At 42.0% G+C, this 19,451-nt stretch overlaps 1 protein-coding gene across 9 annotated transcripts in view; it reads left to right on the top strand.

The window, feature by feature from the left end:
• PKHD1 (PKHD1 ciliary IPT domain containing fibrocystin/polyductin) overlaps nt 1–19,451 on the top strand; it is a 490,229-nt gene that overhangs the window by 166,218 nt on the left and 304,560 nt on the right. For all 9 annotated transcript variants that reach the window (XR_007152423.1, XR_007152424.1, XM_047860172.1 and 6 more), the window contains one exon: nt 9,262–9,474. Coding sequence is in view for 7 of the 9 variants with exons in the window: in XM_047860172.1 (XP_047716128.1) it covers nt 9,262–9,474 (213 nt within the window). In the remaining 2 variants the exon portion in view is untranslated. The remainder of the gene's footprint in view (nt 1–9,261; nt 9,475–19,451) is intronic.

Here is a 19,451-nt window from a genome sequence, read left to right as displayed (position 1 = left end):
ATTATCTGTAAAATTGGCCAATTCACTAAAACCAGGGTGTTTCTTTTTTTTTTTTTAATTTTTTTTTCAACGTTTATTTATTTTTGGGACAGAGAGAGACAGAGCATGAACGGGGGAGAGGCAGAGAGAGAGGGAGACACAGAATCGGAAACAGGCTCCAGGCTCTGAGCCATCAGCCCAGAGCCTGACGCGGGGCTCGAACTCACGGACCGCGAGATCGTGACCTGGCTGAAGTCGGACACTTAACCGACTGCGCCACCCAGGCGCCCCAAAACCAGGGTGTTTCTATTTACCGGGGGCAATTAAACTTTACCTGACCTTGTGGCTGTAGAGACTGTATTTTTTGCATTTTTTTTTTTAATGTCAGCACCTAGCAGAAAGAGTGGAAAATAACAGCAAATGTTGGATGAATGAAGAAGTGAATTAATTTGCAATACCAGCCTTGTAGTTTTCAACCGATTTTAGATGAGAGTATACAGCATAAGACTATGGACACTTAGAGCAATGACTTAATTTACCTAGAGCAGTAGTTCTCAAAGTGTGGTCCCTGATCAACATCAGTATCATGTGGGAACTTGCTAGAAATGCAAATTTTGGGGCCCCATAGCAAATCAGCTTTGGGTATGAGACCTGCCAATCTGTGTTTGGAGACCTCCAGGTGACTTCGATGCATGTTCAAGTTTGAGAACTACTAGGCTAAAGCAGTAAAGGGAGCCATATAGAATTGTCAGGACTGGAAGCCAGTGAATATAGCCCTGCTAATCTTTTCCCAAAGGCTGTGTGACCCTTTGCAAAGAACAGTGAAAACTTGGCTGGCCACATTGCAAGGGCCAATCCTGAGCATGGCATTCTTCATTACATGCGGTTCTCTATCCTGCCAGGGAAATCAGAGCTGATGAAAATGATTTCTCCCAACTGCCATAGTGTGTGGCTCTGAGTCGGTGATTTTATTTCAGATATTCCCCCCACCCAACCCCCACCCCCACCCCCACCCCCCAGTCTTCATTGCCAGTTTTACAGTAATACTGGGCTAATTAAGGAATTAGCACATGGCATCCATTTCAGAGAGGTGTGTGATTCTTTTCCTGCACCCTGAGAACATCTTTCGCCCATACTTTTGAGTTCATATTTTCTTTTTGTAATCAGGCAGAGACATTACAATTAAAATACCGTTAAAGTGATTCTGGCAAGTATTGCAATAAGCATGTTTTTTAATTAAAGGAAGAACGGGGGGATGCATAAGCAGCATCAGCTAAAGGGGAAATTTTCATTCGATATCTATTTTAATTGAAATGAAAAAAAAAAAACCATCAGGAAAAGCAGCAGCAGCAGCAGCCCGTGCCTGTGTGTGTGTGGCTTGCTCCCAGGTTGCTAGGTTTAGGTGTTCTGTGCTTGATTAATTAGTAACCAGACTGAGAGTCCATTCCCTTCGCCCCCAATCCTTAAAGCCTGATTTATGCCTCACATCCCCCATGAATATGTGAGGGCTCAGGCATCTATTTCCTGAGCTGCTAGTGGATAGGATTATGGAGCGTGCACTGAGCTCTTGGGGGCTCTCGTTTGCCAGCCAAATTGATTTTCCGCCTTTCTGGCCGGGGACAAGCCCACCTCGAAGGCTTCTAGGCTCTGCTCCAGTGGATCAGGCACAAGCCTAATCCGGATCTTGCCAACAAAGGAAGCTGTGTGCATCCCCAAAACAGCTTTGGGCTGTGTCTGCCTTCCCCCAGTACTACTTTTCTCCCCTCTCTCTCTCTCACCTCCTCCTGATGCCCACCCCTACAGCAACACCGTCCGGTAGGGTGCAGTAATGGGCCTGGATAGCTCAGCCAGCTCTTCTTACCCAGGCAGAGAAGGGGGTCTGTCCACCCTGAATGGATAGTTTTCTACAATTCTCCAGGGAGAGAGAGAATTCCAGAGGCTTCCCTATGTATTTGAGTGTATAACTACAGGAAAGGTAACCAGATCCAGGCTGCTAAATGTTTTAAGGAATTATTTAAGGTTGACTCAAAAAACTGAATGGGGGTTCATCAATATAAACAAGTAAATGGAATAATTTATATATACAAATTTAGGGAGTTCAGGCTTTGAGCAATGAATTATCTAGTTTGGGTTATAGATTGATGGAATTAATTGAGGTCCTCAGATGCCTACCTGGGCCTTGCCTCCATTCCCGTCTGACTTTCCCTCTGCTTAACCCTGGAGTCATTCTCACTGGGTTCATTTTATCACCTGGCTTTCACCCACTAAGGAAGTGCACTCTTGCTCTGCACCCTTTCTCCCCCAAACCTTCTAAAGTTCACATAATGACATCTTTTCATCTACCACCTTCCTAGTTCTTAAAATTCTTCCTAGAGCTTATGTCACTAGGACCTTCCAAATCTTGTAATTCACCTAAGTTTTGTGACCCACACCGAAGAATCTTGCTACTTCCTCTCCTTAGTCTGGTTTTCAGATATTAATATTTGACAGTTGGTTTCTCTTATCTCTCTTCTGTTCTCCCTCTCCACGATCTCCCTGGGAGACCTCATTAATGTCTTCTTTTTTAAAAGTTTTTATTTATTTTTGAGAGAGAGAGAGAGAGAGAGAAAGAGAGAGAAAGTGTGTGAATGAGCCAGAGAGGGGCAGAGAGAGAGGGGTACAGAAGATCTGAAGTAGGCTATACATTGATAGCAGATAGCCCGGTCCTATGGGGCTTAAATTCACAAACTGCGAGGTCATGACCTGAGCTGAAGTTGGAAGTTGAACCTACTGTGCCATCCAGGCACCCTGGGAGACCTCATTCACTTCTGTAACTTCAACTCCTACTTATTCAACATGAATTTATTGACCACTTGCCAAGTTCCCCTATGGACCAGCCACTGTTGTAGGTATAGGGGCTATGGTTGTGAATGAAATAGACCAAAATTCTTGCTCTCACAGAGTTCATTTCTCTAAAGAAGGCAGTCAAGAATGTAAATTATAGTTTTTGTTCGATTTGCTAAGCAAATGGAGTGGGTGGAGAGGGAGTTTAGTGGCAGTTGGTGGGATTTGCACACAGTAAGGCAAAGGCCGTGAAGTAGGGAGAGTAAGAAGGTCAGTGCAACAGAGGACTGGGAGCCTGAAGGAGAGCACAGTGAGACTGGGCCAGAGAGGACCAAGTCTGTAGGATTTGGTCAGCTTTGCCTCCAAGTGTGGTGGGAGCCATTGGAAACTCTGAGCAGAGAGGTGACATGACAAGGTTCACAGAAAAGAAAACAATTACACTTGATGCTGTTTTGAGAATAGACCCTGTGGTACAGGTGGGGGTGGGGACAGAAGCAGGGAGCAGAATTGAGAGGCTGTTGCAATAATCTGGGGATGAGATGAGAGTGACTTAGACCCCAGCGGCAGATGTGGAAGTGGTGAGAAGTGCTTAGATCGTGGGGATTTTCTGAAGGCAGGATGCACAAAATTTCTTGGAGAATTGGCTGTGAGAGTGAAAGTTGATGCTAGAATTTTCAGACTGAACACCTGGAAGAATGGAGTTACCATTTGCGGCCTCGGCAAGGACTGTGGGATGATCTGTGGGACAAGGTGAGGAATTCATTTTTTTGAATGTGCTCAGTTGAGGAGCTTGTGAGACATCTAAGGAGAGATATTGAGTGGTAGTTGGGTATGTGAGTTTGAGCTGAGGGCAGAGGTGGGCCTTGGAGATACCAGTTTGGGAGTCATCAGCCATTAGCCTGTGATGGTATTTAAATCCCTAGGACAAAGTGAGACAACCTTGTTCATAGAATGATAAGAAAAGTGGTAGAAGGACTGAATGTTGAGATACTCTGCATGTCAGTAGTTGGGACAAACAGGAGGAGTCTGAGGAGGCTAGGAGGGGAGTCTTGGGGAGTAGGAGGAAAACCAGGAGAGCACAGTGTTGGCCAGTGAGGGGAAGGATTTTCCAGAAAGGAGTTACTTAGCCTATCATATACTGCTGGCCACTCAGGACAGGCGAGAACAGAGCATCGAGACTTGGATTCACCAGTCTGGATGCCATCATGACCTTCATAGGACCAGTTCTTACAGACTTGTCAGGCAAAGGCCTAGCTGGGGAGGGGTCAAGGGAAGGGAGGCAAAGAATTGCAAATAGAAGGCATAGCCAGTTCCTTTGGAGTCTTATTGTGTGGTAAAATATTTATACTCTAGATTCTTACCGTAAAGGGGAAAATAGCTAGAACTGTGTAATTTTTTTTTTCAAAACACATACAACAAATCATTCCGCGGTTATTACAGAGGATGGCTAATTGTGGGGTTAGCGAAAAGCAGGTTTTGATGTACTTTGCAAACATGAGCTAGCTGCTAAAAGTCTCCTTGACTTCCCTTTAAAAGAAATAAAAGGGATGTTGAATGGAAAAGAGTGATTACATGTAAAAAGTTGTGTTCATTTATTTATTTTAGAGGGGAAGTAACAATAATGATGGTTGATTGATTTTTATAAAATTACCCAAGGTCACTTGTGGGACATACTCAGCTTTCATGAACAATCATAATAAGCAACTTAAGGGTCACAGCCACAGGCCGATTTCAGCCCTGCTCTTTATTTCAGTGCTCAGAAATGTGGTCAAGCTCTATAAAGTGGAGGAATAAAGTCCTCCCTGTGCCCTCTTATCTCAAGTCACTACGCTCCAAAGCAGCTCACTGGATATTTGTTTTAAGCTAATAAAGTGTGAGGAGATAACACTTGGGGCCTTGGAACAGAGCTAGCTTGGGTATAAACCTTACATTCTTTCACACTGAGAAGCTTTCATTTTTGTTACCACTTTTAATTATTTCAATTAAAAAGAGATGAATTCCTCATCAAACTCTCTTCTTAATTTACCTAGATTTCCTTATACTTGCCACTGATAAGTAAGGAGGGAAGGCTTTTTAGCAGGAAGTAATGGTTATCATATTAATTAGTCCTGTTTTTAGTACTCTTGCCAATACCAATCATTCATTTTCTCCCTTCATTAGCATCATTATTAGCTCCCCTCAGTAAATGATGTTTCTAAATTTCTACCCATTTGTTTTTGTGTGTTTAATATTTCGCTTGATGGGATGAGGAACAAAGCCCAGGTTTATAAATTTACCCACTAATCCTTGTATTCTGCCTCAAATCCTGTTTTGCATGAGGCAAGGTATATCTACACTTACAAAATGGAAATAAAACATATATAAACAAGCCACAGGCAAACTTCACTTAGGTTAACACATGTTTTTCTTTAAATATAACTGATAATTCTAATTAATAAAAAAGTAACCCGGGAGGGTTTGCAGATGTAGATTGAATATGAACTCTTCTGGAAGGTGGTCCTGGGTTCTAAGGCTTGCTCTGCTCATTCTGGGCTGAGAGAGACCACCTCTCCCACCTCTCACTCTCTGGACTGTGAAATATGATGCATGATATTGACTTCAGACTTATTTTGAAGGTCATTTCCGACAACACATCTAAAGATTTTGACATACAGTAGGGGCTTAATAAGTGTTAGCACCATTGTTTTCCCTGTAGAATTATTTGAATTTCTGACTATGTATGTTGATACTCTTCCCAAGTGAAATGCCAAGTTCACTGCAGCATAGGTGGTATCAGGAAAACATGAGCTCTCTGTCTGCATCAGTGCCAAAGACACATCCAAATGAATTCTTGAAGATGTAGATGTCCAATGTTTTAAAGCTGGAAAGGGTCTCGGTGAATGCATGGTTCTGTCCTGCATGGGAATGATGAGAAAACAGATCATCCCCAGGCACTGAGTAGGACAGATTTGGAAACTGGGTAATCTAAGACCTAGCAATTTTATGGGACTTACTGAAGGTCATTGAGAGGCTAATAGGCAGAGTCTGCTCCCTGTTTCCACCACTTGCTCATCAAGGTCAGTTCACATTTCCTGACTATTTATAATGGAGGAGTCATACCATGCAAATCCATGGTCCACCAGTTGAAAATAATTAGTTGGGACATTAATGACATGTGACTGTGAATGGAAAAGTTTTAGTAAAGAGGTCACATTTCTTCCCTCTTGTTCACAGCAGGATTAATGACTATTACTGCATTTGTTTAAAAAAAATTTTTTAATGTTTATTTATTTTTAAGAGAGACAGAGACAGAATGCGAGTGGGTTAGGGGCAGAGAGAGAGGGAGACACAGAAGCTAAAGCAGGCTCCAGGCTCTGAGCTGTCAGCACAGAGCCCAACGCGGGGCTCAAACCCAGGAACCATGAGATCATGACCTGAGCCGAAGTTGTATGCTCAACCGACTGAGCCACCCAGGCGCCCCACTATTATTGCATTTTTGATGATTATTCTTGTCATTGTGATGGCAATGGAAGGGAAAATTAAAGTCAAAATTGCCAGTAGGTCCTCTGGAAGTCTGGAAGTCATGTGGTGCTGCTGTAGCATCAAGCCTGCACATCAATGGACATTTTCTTGCATCTTGAATAGCTTACCTGAGCATGTATCACTGTACCATGCTTCACAAGGAAAGGGGGACCTGCCAATGGTGAGATGTTGGAAGAAGGGAGACCAGTAGTGCTAGAGTGTTGGGGGAGGTGTGCAAATGAGTAGTGATGGCACCAGTGGGGCAAGTGCAGACAGTGAGTTTGACAAGAGCCACTTGACACCACTGTGTTGTCTAATAGGTGCCAGACCTGAGACTGGGGATCTGTAAGCTTCACTTAAAGAAATACCATCATAATTCTCTGAGGGAAGAACTCTTATTGTGCACATTTTACCAAGGGAGAAACTGGGTACCCACATGGGGTGTGTTGTTCTAAATTGTGACTGAAAGGAGAGAACACTTTCAGAGGTAAAATCCACATAAACATCCTATGACTGTTGCTGATGGTGTGTAGTTTGGGTTTCAGGATATAAGCCTAGAAGGTTCAATGAAGAGGACTGAGGAAAATGGAAGAGCAATGTTAGAGCAGAAGGTCAGGGTTGAGATGGCTTCCACGTTTGAATATTGGGTCAAATGTTAACTGATCACTATCTCTGTGCTAGGATGGAAGTAAACAAAAATGACTAAGGGCATCTTAGCCTTTTTCTGCTCTCCGTCTCATCCCTCCAGTACATGTTTGAGTAAATACTTCCAGTTGTGATTTCTGGAAAACAACAATACAACTAAATAACTTGGCACATTGGATTTAGGACTAAATTTAGCAATTGAAGAGTCTTGGTCTTCACTGCCGCTCGCTCACTGAGATTCTCCTTTCTACAGGAGAAATTGTTTTGTAAAAAAAATTTTTTAATGTTTTTTTTTTTTTTGAGAGAGACAGTGTGAATAGGGGGGAGGGGCAGAAAGAGAGGGAGACACAGAATCTGAAGCAGTCTCTGGCCTGTCAGCACAGAGCCTGACGTGGGGCTTGAACCCTTGAGCAATGAGCTCATGACCTGAGCTGAAGTCTGAACCTTAACCGACTGAATCACCCCGGTGCCCCCAGAAGAATCTGCTTTTTGAGCCATTTTCTTTGTATCCATAAACGAAATTCAGATACTTAATCCAGATTCTCTAAAATGATATAACCATTTATTAGTTTGCTCTACAATTATATATATTGAGTGCCACCTACCTATTTGTCACTGTTCTAGACAATGAAATACAGAGGTAAACAAAACAGATTAGTGCCCTCATGAAGCATGCATTCTAGTGGGGGGGGGGGGCAGACACTAAACACGTAAATATATAATGTGCCTGATGGTAAGTGTTATGAAAGAAAATGCATTTGAGTAAGGAGTGAGGGCATGCTATTTGTATAGCCTGGAGAGGAAGGCCTCAGTGAGGAGTTAACATTTGATTTGAAACAAGAGGGAGTGAGTCACAGGGATACCTGACAGAAGAATACAGCAGGTCAGAAAACAAGTAAGTCCTGCTGAGAACTGACCAGCAGGCCAGTGTGTTCAGGGCAGGTGAGTGAAGGGGTGAGTTGTAGATGATGATGCAGGGGAACTGGAGATGGGTGGTAAATCATGAAGGGCCTTTTGCAGCCCAGTATCAGGACTTTGACTTTCATTCTGAGTTAGGTGGCAAGCTGTTGTAGGATGTGGAAAAGAGGGCTCCTGATGTTTCCAGTATGAAATCAAACCTCTTACAACCTTGTTACAGGATAGAAGAGTCTTGTCCAGTACTTTTGCAAACCATATGCAGGAGGGAGATAGATTTAGTAACTCATTCAGGTTAAAGTGGTTATTTAGATGGGATCCTTTAATTATTTTGGCATTACAGGGAAAATTCTATATGAAATACAAATATTCTAAGTTCTTTTAAAGAAAAGTATTATAAAGATGAAAGCATGTTTTAATTTCTTAAGTATTTAATTCTCACAATTTAATTTTATTGTAAAATAATACTCCTACATCACAGAAAATTTGGTTATTGAAGAAAACATATCTGTATCAGTTAAGTTTATTTGATTGCTAACAATGGAAACCAACTTTCTTTTACAATAGGAAATTTAGGGAGAATATATTGGGTCATTTACAAGAACTGATAGAAAGTCTGGAAAATTAGGTGTAGAAATGATAGCTGTCAGGGCATTTTGAAGGGGCTTAGCAGGTGGGGGCCTCAGAAATAGAAACCTCTTCTCAGGCTCATTTAGATGCCACCAATGGAATTACTAAAATCTAAACATTTCTTGTCTTCTCTTCCATTGAACTCCAGATTTTCATTTGAAGCATGGGTACATGGCTTAGACTACAGTAGGACAGGCTACTCTGATTGACAATCCCACTCAACTCTGTTGAGTGGAGCAGAGCAATTTCTTAAGGAAATTAGTGTCTATTATCAAAAGTGAAGTAAAATGATTGTTGGCCAGGTAAAATGCTGCATACGTCATGATGGCAGCCCTAATTACAGTCCCTAGTGTCATAATTTGTATAATTTTCCCATATTTTCTTCTATTCCTATTTCTTATTCACTTGTTTCTAAACTTAATTTTATAGGCTGCTTTTATCTGTTGATTGATGGCCAAAATGGTGACTTTCTCATCCCTTATTTGACCAGTCCTAAATTGCTGGGCATTTAGGATATTGCCATGAAAAACAACATAGAGATGTGGTGAATAGTGATAGCCAGCCTCAACTGGCTTAGTGGTATAGTACGTCTACCCATGGGGGTCCAATCCATATTCTATTGTGCTTCTAGAAGAGAGAGCAAGATAAAATAAGTCTAAATTCCAGCAAATGTATATAAATAAAGAGGATTTCATCAGACATTGGAACTGTCAAAAGGTGGTGAACCTTATCCTCCCAGGGACTGATAATCTTCTCTTTGGCCATTAGGAGGCAAGCTGATTTTCATGGATCCAGGACCCATTGAGCTCAGGGTACACTCCATCCTCATTTCTGATGGTGGGGAGCTCCGGATTGGATCCAAGGACAAGCCCTTCCAAGGCAAAGCTGAGATCAAACTCTACGGGAGTTCTCACTCTACCCCTTTCTTTCCATATGGTGTCAAGTTCCTGGCTGTGAGGAGTGGAACACTTTCCCTGCATGGTGAGTGAAGCAGTGGACCCAAAGAGATGAGGTAGAACGGTGTCTAGACCATGTGCTGGTGATGGGGCAATGGTAAAACCTCTTAAAAATCTTGGACCATCTGTTGCTGAGGTGACAAAGTTAATTACAGCATGGGCACTATTTCCTTAAGTAAGAAATGCTAGTGGCTATTATTCTTGTGGCAGACAGAGTACATTTAGTCCCCAGTTATTTCCTCACTTACCAGTAGGAGGATTCGATAACCTCCACCCACCGTCAGGTGACTTTCATGTCTCCCAGTGGTTGGACCACACTTCCCTGTCCTACTGGGACATGGGGCTTAGCCATGGACCTGCTTTGGTCAAGGAATGTGAGTGGAAGTGATATACTGCATGGCCAAGTAGAAGTTTTAAGAGCTGTTACAATGCTTTGGCCATTTTGCCCTTTTTCCTCTGCTTGAGAAGAGGCTGTCCCAAGTAGGATTGGCTCCTTCAGTTTGGGAATCAAAATGAAGACAGTAGGGGCAGAGCTGAGGTCCACCTATTGCCGACATCAGCGTGAACAGGGAATAATCTTTGTCATGGTAAGCCATTGAGATTTGTGTTAGTAACTGCAGCAAAGTATAAAATGATGAGCTTTAAGTATCTCTCTCCGGCTTCTTATGTACTTTTGGTTACATAGCATGAGCCAAAGGGAAATAAAAATGCAGGCTCAATCTCCAGAAAACATGATGTCACCTACATGGGCATTCCTATACTGGCATAACAAACTAAAACCCCATTACTTATCATAGAATAATTACTCTAGACATGGATGTGTGCATATGCTGAGGACTCTGCCATTTTGCTCTGTCAAGGCTCTGTTATACAGTAGTCATCTTTATCTGTGGAAGATAGGTTCCAAGACCCCCAGTGGATGCCCGAAATCATGGACAGCACAAAACCCATATATATACCATGTTTTCTCCTATACATACACACCCATGATAAAGTTTAATTTATAAATTAGGCACAATAAGAGAGAAACAGCAATGACTAAAAATAAAATAAAACCGCTATAACAATATATGATAGTAAAAGTTATGTGAATGTGGTCTCTCTATCTCTCTCAAAATATCTTACTTTACTATGCTCACCCTTCTTGTGATCACGTGAGATAATAAAATGCCTACATAATGACATGAAGTGAGGTGAATGAGGTAGGCACTGCGACCCAGTGTTAGGCAAATATTGATCTTCTGACATATAGTCATCTATATGAGGATCATCTGCTTTGAGACTGCAGTTGACCACGGGTAACTGAAACCATAGAAAGCAAAACTATGGATAAGGAGGGACTAGTGTCATCTATGGGCTTCAGTCATTGTTTACTGAAAAGCACTCTTTTGGCCCTTTTAGCTTTCTATGATAGGAAGTGAAATCTTTTCATCAAGCATTTCATCTTTGGACCAGCCAGACTGCTGCACACTGGGAATGTATTTTGTAAGGCTTAAAAAACCTATAACTATCTGGAGAGAAATTCAAAATGTCTACAATATTGATTCTTAAGTTCTAATTTGTGGAGGACTCTTCTTTCCTATCTTCATCAGCAAGAACTTACATCGATGTTGTATCCCAGCATCCACCAAGGTTTTCTATCTATTCAAACATCAGCCATGGTCTTCAATGTTAGCTCCAGTCCAACAGCCACTTACGTCATCAATACAATGTGCTGCTGTTTAGCACTGAAAAAACACAGGTGGAGAGTGCAAGCAGGCACAGAACAGTATTTTCTGTAGATCATCTGAAGGACTCTGAAGCATCACGGGTGTCCTCTGATTTGAAAGCCACTGTCCTGTAAAATGCAGACCCACAACTCTTGCTAGAAATGGAAATTCAAACGCAGAAGTGTGAGGACTCCTAATTCTTTTCCTTGGCTTCTTTAATTCCAACCCTTTCCATGCTCATGTTCTATTATGAAGGATCAGCATAACAGCTCATAAGTATACCATATGTATGTGCATTGTCAATGTACCCTATACTCCTAAGCCTTTGTGTTTAAATAATTGTCAAATTAAGAAAATCGTTAGTGCCATTGCTGACCATCAATCAATTATGGGGCAACCAAAGCAGAGTAGATGCTTCTAAAATATGTTGACAATTCTGAAGTTTACAAAACAATGTTGCTACTTTAGCCCTGTGATGTTACTGGACATTGAGAAGGCAGACACCTCCTCTCCTTCCCTTCTCTCCTTCTGTTTCTCTGCCCCCCCTCCACCTCCTACTCTTCTCCTTTCCTGCATTTCCAGGGTTAGGTTGCTGTACTCATATCCCCAGAGTCCTGCCAGTTTGGGAGTAACTAGGACCTCTCATAAGCCACAAGCTTTCGAAGTGAACACAAGGTATTTTTCCTCTCTGAAATGTTATTGCCTCATTTCATTCATGTGAAGGAAACCCTGCACGGGAGAGAGCGCAGTCACCAGATAAGGGCTCCCTTCTCTAGGTCTCTGTCAGGGAACCCCCAGCCCAGCCTGCAGCTCATCAGCCCTCCCCTGTCTCCCTCTCCTGCACACCTGAGGTCTTAGATTCCCCTCTGGCAGGGCAGTATAGTAAGGCTAAAATCGTTACATAATTTGACTGGCCTTTTCCCAGGGCCTGCCATGGGTCTGATGACCCTGGGGCTTTAAGGGAAAACTAATTTTCTTTTGCTGTCACGTATGCAAAACAGTGAGCAACCTGATTCACTACTTTGCATCCAAAGTCCCTAATGACCCAGTGCTCATTCAGCTTCCTGGTGTGATGCCGTGAGATTCACCACCTTGTGCACAAAAGATTTGTCCGGGAGATTTTTTTTTACAAAATCCAGGTTTCTGGCCCTTGCCCCCAGAATCTGACTTGGAGGGCCTGAGTGGACCCGGAAACGTGCATTTAAGTGGGCCCCTGACGTGATTTGATTCAGGTTGCCCACTGATTACTCTTGGAGAGATGCTGTTTTTAGTGGTTAATAGTTTTGGAATCAGAAACCCGTCCAGTTCTGCCACTTATCAGCTATGACATTGGGCAAATTAAGCTCCATGAAACCAGGAAAACATGGTCCCTACCTCATAGCCCTACTCCTTGTGAACTACTCTGAGGTATTTGGCACACAATAACACTCAAGCAAAAATTAGTTATGGCTATTTTATTATATCCCTCCCCCACCCCAAACACTCAGTACCCAGTGCCAATTATCTCATGTTTTCTTGTAGGGGGGAAGGGGAGAGGGGCTTCTATTTAAAAATTTGGCATGGAGCCTAGAGATTTTCTCCTTATTAATTTTCTTGTCTACCACTCCTGATCAGAGCAGGAGAGAGGTTTTAGCTTGGGAAATCATGAGGTAGCAACATTCCCAGGCATCTTCTGTTCTGTTCCCACTGCCCAGCGAACACCTTTTGATGTCAATCTTTGGTGGTGCAGCTCCTCCCCGGGGGTGGAAAACCACCCTTCCTGGGTGTGGTTACAAGAAAGTCTTCTGGAAGCCATTTGCGTGGGCCCCAGAATAGCCAGAAGCAGAGCACTGTCCAGCAAGGAGACCTCTTGCAGGCATTTTATTCCTAACGTCCAACAGTGAGAGGACTGACTGATGGGTACTAATTTAACTCCAGCTCTGGTCCCAGAGAATCACACAAATGGCCAGCACGTTAGTGCTTTCCCACCTTCTGTCTCCTATCTCATTCTTCATTGCTGCCCCTGGAACCCTTCTGCTCCAGCTGATTTTTATCGTGGTTTCATATCGCTAAGCAAACAGGTTTTGCTGTTCAGCTGTCATGAGGAAAGATGGAGTTGAAAGCCCGTTGCATGTTTTTCTTTTAATGTAGGAAAACCCTCACACGCTCATACACACACACACACACACACACACACACACACACACACACACAGCCATCTTTCTCTTTCTTAGGGTTTGGGAGTGGATTGAGGGCTATTCCAAATCTCTGATGGGGTTCAGATTGCTTAGTCAATTCTGTCACCTGCTCCCTCTGGTAACGTGACAAAAAGGGTCTCAGGATTCCTCCCAAGTGGCAGTCTTAGGGTTGGGTGGCTGTAGTCGATAAGGAAATTTCACTCTTGCCTTTTTCTTTTCCCACTCTGTCTGCCAATCCAGGTTCACTACCCCAATCCCAGTGCCAATCACCTGTCACTTTTCAAGGGGGCCGCTGTCAGCCTGGGCAACTTGAATTTTTGACAATGTAATTACGGCCCTTGCTTCCACAGTGGGAGTCTGAACAGGATGGTGGGGCTTTTATTGATTGTTCAGCAGGGAAATTTATCAATGTCTCTCACTTCATTTCCAGTTCCTCCCTGAGAAATTTGGCTGACAGTTTCTTAGGAGAAAAAGCAGTCTTACGGCCTTGAATGGACTTCTGTCTTTGTCCTTTTCAAGAAATTACAAGATACAGGCATTAAATATACATGGAAGTTTCTGAGAAAAGTGGGTATGTGGGAGTACAATTGAGGAAAACACTAAGGCAATTGTTAGGAACATAAGAATTTGGTAGGAACAAATAAGAAAAGAGAACTAATATAAATAAGCAAGTTTAGATATGTTTTATTTTCCTTCTAAAGGCACCAAGTATATTTAAATTCCATGCTGTTTATAAGTACTATATCATGGGCACTATTTTAGTTGCTGAAGGGCATCAGGCTGTCTTGAAGCATGGTATTGTGTGCATGGAATAGACGTGAATGTAGGAGAGTGTTCCTGGTTCTCATCCTGTGCTCCACAAAATCCAGATATTTCTTGGAGGAGCCTCAGGGATTCCCCAGACAATGAAGTATTTGGGGGTCCGTCAGTAAAGGTTTAAATTGCTCAAGTAATGCATTCATTGCTTATCTCTATATATGTGTTCAAAGTAATATTTCATTAGAAGCAAGGGTTCCATTGCTAAAATAGTGGTTAAAAACAAATATGAGCGCATCCTTTAAACTGTGGCATGTAGATCCTTTGGAGGAGGTTAGGGCTCCTCTTTGTATGATTCCTTCTTTCCCCAAGACTGATAGAGCTTGGGGACTGTTCCTGTGATCTACTCTGTGATGTAGTATGAAACTTTCCAGAGCCTATCTCCTCTTAGAACAGTCCCTCCAACAATGTATTTTCAGATCTCTGCTCTTTTGTCACCTGACCAGCCACTTTCAGTCGGGTCTCCCTCTATATCCATAACATCCCCTCTTGCCCCTGCTTTTTACCTATTTCTTCTAGATCATGAGTCTTCCCCATTTTTCTTTTCTGTCTCTCTTTTCTTTGGGCTGGAATATAAACCATAGCAGTGGCATGGTATTTTGGTGTGTAGCTTTACTACTCTTAAATTACTTGATTTTAAGGGACAGAACCCCAGTGCAAACAAACTTAGAACAAAGGATTTAGGAGTTCTTGGTCAAGCCACAAGGTGGATAGGCAGGCAAGAGACCTCAGGTGTGACGGTCTCCATGGTCCCCATGCTGTCAGGACTCACTCATAGTCCTTAAGTCTGAGTCTCTGTGCATGTTATACTTCACTTGCTCCTATATGGCTACTGCATTTTCTGGTTTCAAGTGGAGTTTGGTTTTACACCACCAAAGAAAAGAGCTCTGCAAGCAGATGATCCCACTTCTGATGTGTCCTCAAAAGGCAAATGTTAGCCTAATGACACATCACAACGCCTACATCATTCACCTCATTTCATCTCATGATATAGACATTTTATCATATCACATCGTCACAAGAAGAAGAAGGGTGAGTACAAGAAAACATTTTGAGAGAGAGTGGGACCACATTCCCTATTATTAGGATTGTTTTATTTTATTATTATTTACTGTTGTTAATCTCTTACTGTGCCTGATTTATAAATTAAACTTTATCATAGGTATGTACGTATAGGAAAAAACATAGGATACTAGCATTTGGCACTATCTGTGGCTTAGGCAACCACTGGTGGTCTTGGAATATATCCTCAATGGACATAGGGGAACTATTGTAAATGCTATAGTTTTTCTTCCACCTTTTCAAGGATCTTGGATTTTCTCAATGTTGAAGAGTTTATTTGTCTTCCCCTAGCACTTTTTACCACAAACTGTTACCTGAGATTTCATGGGAATCTGGAGCTGGTGTGGTGTGTAAATTGGCCATAGGTCTTTGCAAATGGTACATTTTTAGGGATGGTTGAGAGACTTGAACCTTTTAGAAATCTGACTCAGAACAGACTTTATTTTTCTCTAATCACTTTCTTAATCCGAGATCTGATGGGTCTTTTTTTCCTCTTTCCTTAATCCACAACACCTGGGACATCATAGCTTTCCAGTTGATTTAAGGTTATTACTAAAGGCCAGTTCCAGGGTTCCTGGGTGGCTCAGTCAGTTAAGTGTCCAGCTTGGCTCAGGTCATGATTTCGTGGTTCATGAGTTCAAACCTTGCATCGGGCTCTGTGCTGAGAGCTTGGAGCCTGCTTTGGATTCTGTGTATCCTCCTTTATCTCTACCCCTTTCCTGCTCACATTCTGTCTCTCTCGCAAAAATGAATAAACATTAAAAAAATTTTTTTAAGTAAAAAAAAAAGGCCAGTTCCAACTCTTTCAGTTCTCATGCAATCCTCCCTTCCATTCTCCTTCTAGAGGCTCTGTCCTGAGGCATATTTGAGTGGCAAGGGTTTGCCCTGCTCCTTTGCTTTTCCTCCTATCCTTTTTATTTTATATTTTCTTGGTGCTAGGACAGGTTGAAGAGGTAAGGCAAGAAGGCTCACAAGCTTTTTACCGTGCTCTGTGGTTGTAGCCTCTGTTAGGTGTGGCTGCCTCCCTGGATAATACTGGCTGACTGTTGATTCTTTCTCCAAAGATTTCTGCACAAGATCGTTGGAGCCTTGTGGGAGACCTCCCACTGTTTACAGTGTGGAGCCCCCCCGCCGAGTTTACAATGCTCTTAGGTTCCACCTTGGGGCCCATTTTGGGTGGAGTACCGGAGCATTGGCTCAAGGCAAGCTACCTTCCCCAGAATCCACTTGATCCAGGAGAACGTTACAAATTTGTCCACACCAATGATGTTCTACTCACCACCCCTTTCCCTGCTCCAGCTCTCCTTTTCCAAATTATCCTTTCCCTTGTTAAATAGGCATGGGCAACGCAGCAAATGTGCTGCATGTGCAGACATCCAACCTGGGGAAGGAAGCCAGGCTATTCTTCTTGCAGATAACCCTATGATTGCTACTTTTGAAGCCCTTTTTCTTTAAGTGGAGAGAAGTACCTCTATGGAAAGGAGAGGAAAAGGCCATGGCCATTTTACCCAGGCTGATGACTCACCCCTATTTCTGGGAATTCCTTTGAATGTCCTCTTTTTGTTGCTCATGTAGCCTGGGGTGGGGTCTGTCCAGAGATAGTTCAGATGACAGAATTAGATTAGTCTCCTTTTTGTAAGCCCCAAGGAAGTGTCTGCTTCCTTACTTCATGGCTCACTTACATTGTGAGGTGCTATCATCTCTTTGTTTCCTGCTTGCACCCTCTTGGTTGGTTTAGGCGAGCAGAAATCCTGCTTGAGAAGTTGCTACATTTGCACCCATATGAAAGGGTACACCAAAGGATGTTGGGGTGAAGGGGAGGGCAACTGTGTTGATTTTTGAGTTTTTGTTTGTGTGTTTTGCTGTAATTCATTTGGGTATAGGGATGGGAAAGAAGTAAGATCGAATTGAGGGGAGAAATGGAGGAAGACTGATGGGGAAAATTTAACATCTGTTCATTGCCTTCTATAATCTTCATTTATTTATATTTTATTTATTTATTAATTTTTTTAATGTTTATATATTTTTGGGAGAGAGAAAGAGAGAGACAGAGCATGAGCAGGCGGAGGGCAAAGAGAGAGGGGACCCAGTATCCGAACCAGGCTCTTGACTCTGAGCTGTCAGCGTGGAGCCTGACACAAGGCTCAAACTCACAAACTGTGAGATCATGACCTGACTGAAGTCAGCTGCTTAACCAACTGAGCCATGCAGGTGCCCCTATAATCTTAAATTCAAACAACTTCAATACAGCATTGGGGTTCTGGCCATCTGGTATATTGTTGTAGATCATCATTATGCAGTCAAGTTTATGTTATAGTGTGAACACTGTAATTCCTTGATCTGGACAAGAGTGACCTTGGAATAGTCTATACTAAAGGGTTCCTTAAATTAAGAGTATAACCCACACTTTAAGGAACTTGTTTAAACACGTTAAAGTGAATGTGCTGTTTTTAAGGTTTTTAGGATTTTAGGTATTTACATGTAAATGCACACTGCTAATTAGTAATGAGTTCTGGCTATTCAATAATCCAAGTACAGCAGGAATCCCACTTAGAAACACATTGTAAGCTACTTTAAGTTTCTATATATACCTGAAAGTGTTGGCATTAGTCAGGTGTTTTTTGGTTGCAAATGACAGAAAACTCAATTCAGACAAAAGATAAGGGCACTTATTGCCTCATATAACTGACAAAAATAAAACAAACTTGAGGCACAGCTGCGTCCAGGTGCTCCAATGAAGTCATCAGGCCTTTCTGCAACTCTAGGCTCTGCTTTCCTTTGAGTTGGCTTCATTTTCAGTCAGGTTCTCCCCTCCTAGAGGCAGAAATGGGTCTCTGCAGCTCCATGTGGAAGAGTGATTCTTTTCCAATAGCCATTTGACTCCTGAGCAAATTCCAACATTTACTCCTGTCAGTGTTCACATTTCTCCTTCTGTTTTCTCCCCCTTAGCTTTTAACACTAATATATTATATACAATTTATTTATCATATTTATTTTACTTGTTCTAGAATCTTCCTTAGTAGAATGTATATATCATGATCGCAGGGATTTTCCTGGTTTTTTTTGTTTTGTTTTTTTAATTTTTTCATTTATAACATTCCTATTGCCTTCAACAGTGCCTGGATTCATAGTAGGCTTTTAAGAAATATATGTTCTGTGAGCAACTGGATGAAAGCTTGAATAAAACCTCAGAATTAACTTTGGCCCTGTTTGGGTCATAAGCCTGTCACAAAAACTGTTGCTATGACCAGGGTAGAGGTATTCTTTTGGCCAAGAGGGAGCAAGGGTGTAGACAACCACCCAGACTATGTTGTCTTAGGTTGAGGGAGGATAGTTTATTAACATTAAAGCTGTGTTATGTAGCCAGGATAAGAGAATGGGTAGGTAAAGATAATAGCTTGTCTATTTTTTAAACATATGACAATCTAACATTTTTACTATTCTTACTAATTTGGAATTCCAAATTAATAAGACTTTACCGGATACTAATATGTTCAAATTTATTTAGTTTGGCTAGGATAAAAAGAAACGCTAACAAACCATCAGTCACTTCACTAAGCAAAACCAAAGCCACATTTGATAGAAACACAAAAATAGAAAATTTAGAATTAAGGAATATATAATAATGTTGTGATATTTTCTAGATTTGATTATGTCTAGAAAGTGTTAGTAAAAGAAGGAGGTTGATTTTAAGACAGTTTTCAGTTTAGGGGATTCGAGACCATATGAATCTTGATCTGGACTGCCCACTCTTTTGTATAAATGTGTACATACAGGGCAATGGGCAGCAAAGGTTATCAATCTTGAGCATAGCTGGTCCTTGAACAATGCAGGGGCTAGGGGAATTGACACCCTGCACAGTTGAAAATCCACATATAACTTTTGACCCCCCCCCCCCCCCAAACTTACCTTTAATTGCCTACTGTTGACTGGAAGGAAACCTTACTGATAACATAAACAGTCAATTAGCACTTATTTCCTGTGTCACATGTATTATATACTGTGTTCTTATAATAAAGGGAGGTAGAGAAAAGAAAATGTTATTAAGAAAATCATAAGAGAAAATACACTTACAGTCCTGTGGTAGACCCATATAAGTGGACCTGTGCAGTTCAAACCCCCTGTTGTTCAAGGCTCAACTATAGGACTTGGCTGAAGCCAAAACGAGAAAGGAACCTCATTATTATTCTAAGAAAGCTAAGATGGCGTTTATTGTTTTCCAGTAATCCATCAGCCAG

Source organism: Prionailurus viverrinus, chromosome B2, assembly GCF_022837055.1.
Source record: "Prionailurus viverrinus isolate Anna chromosome B2, UM_Priviv_1.0, whole genome shotgun sequence".
Lineage (NCBI taxonomy): Eukaryota > Metazoa > Chordata > Mammalia > Carnivora > Felidae > Prionailurus > Prionailurus viverrinus.
The sequence above is the reverse complement of the archived record's forward strand: the minus strand, read 5'-3'. Positions and strand labels throughout refer to the sequence as shown.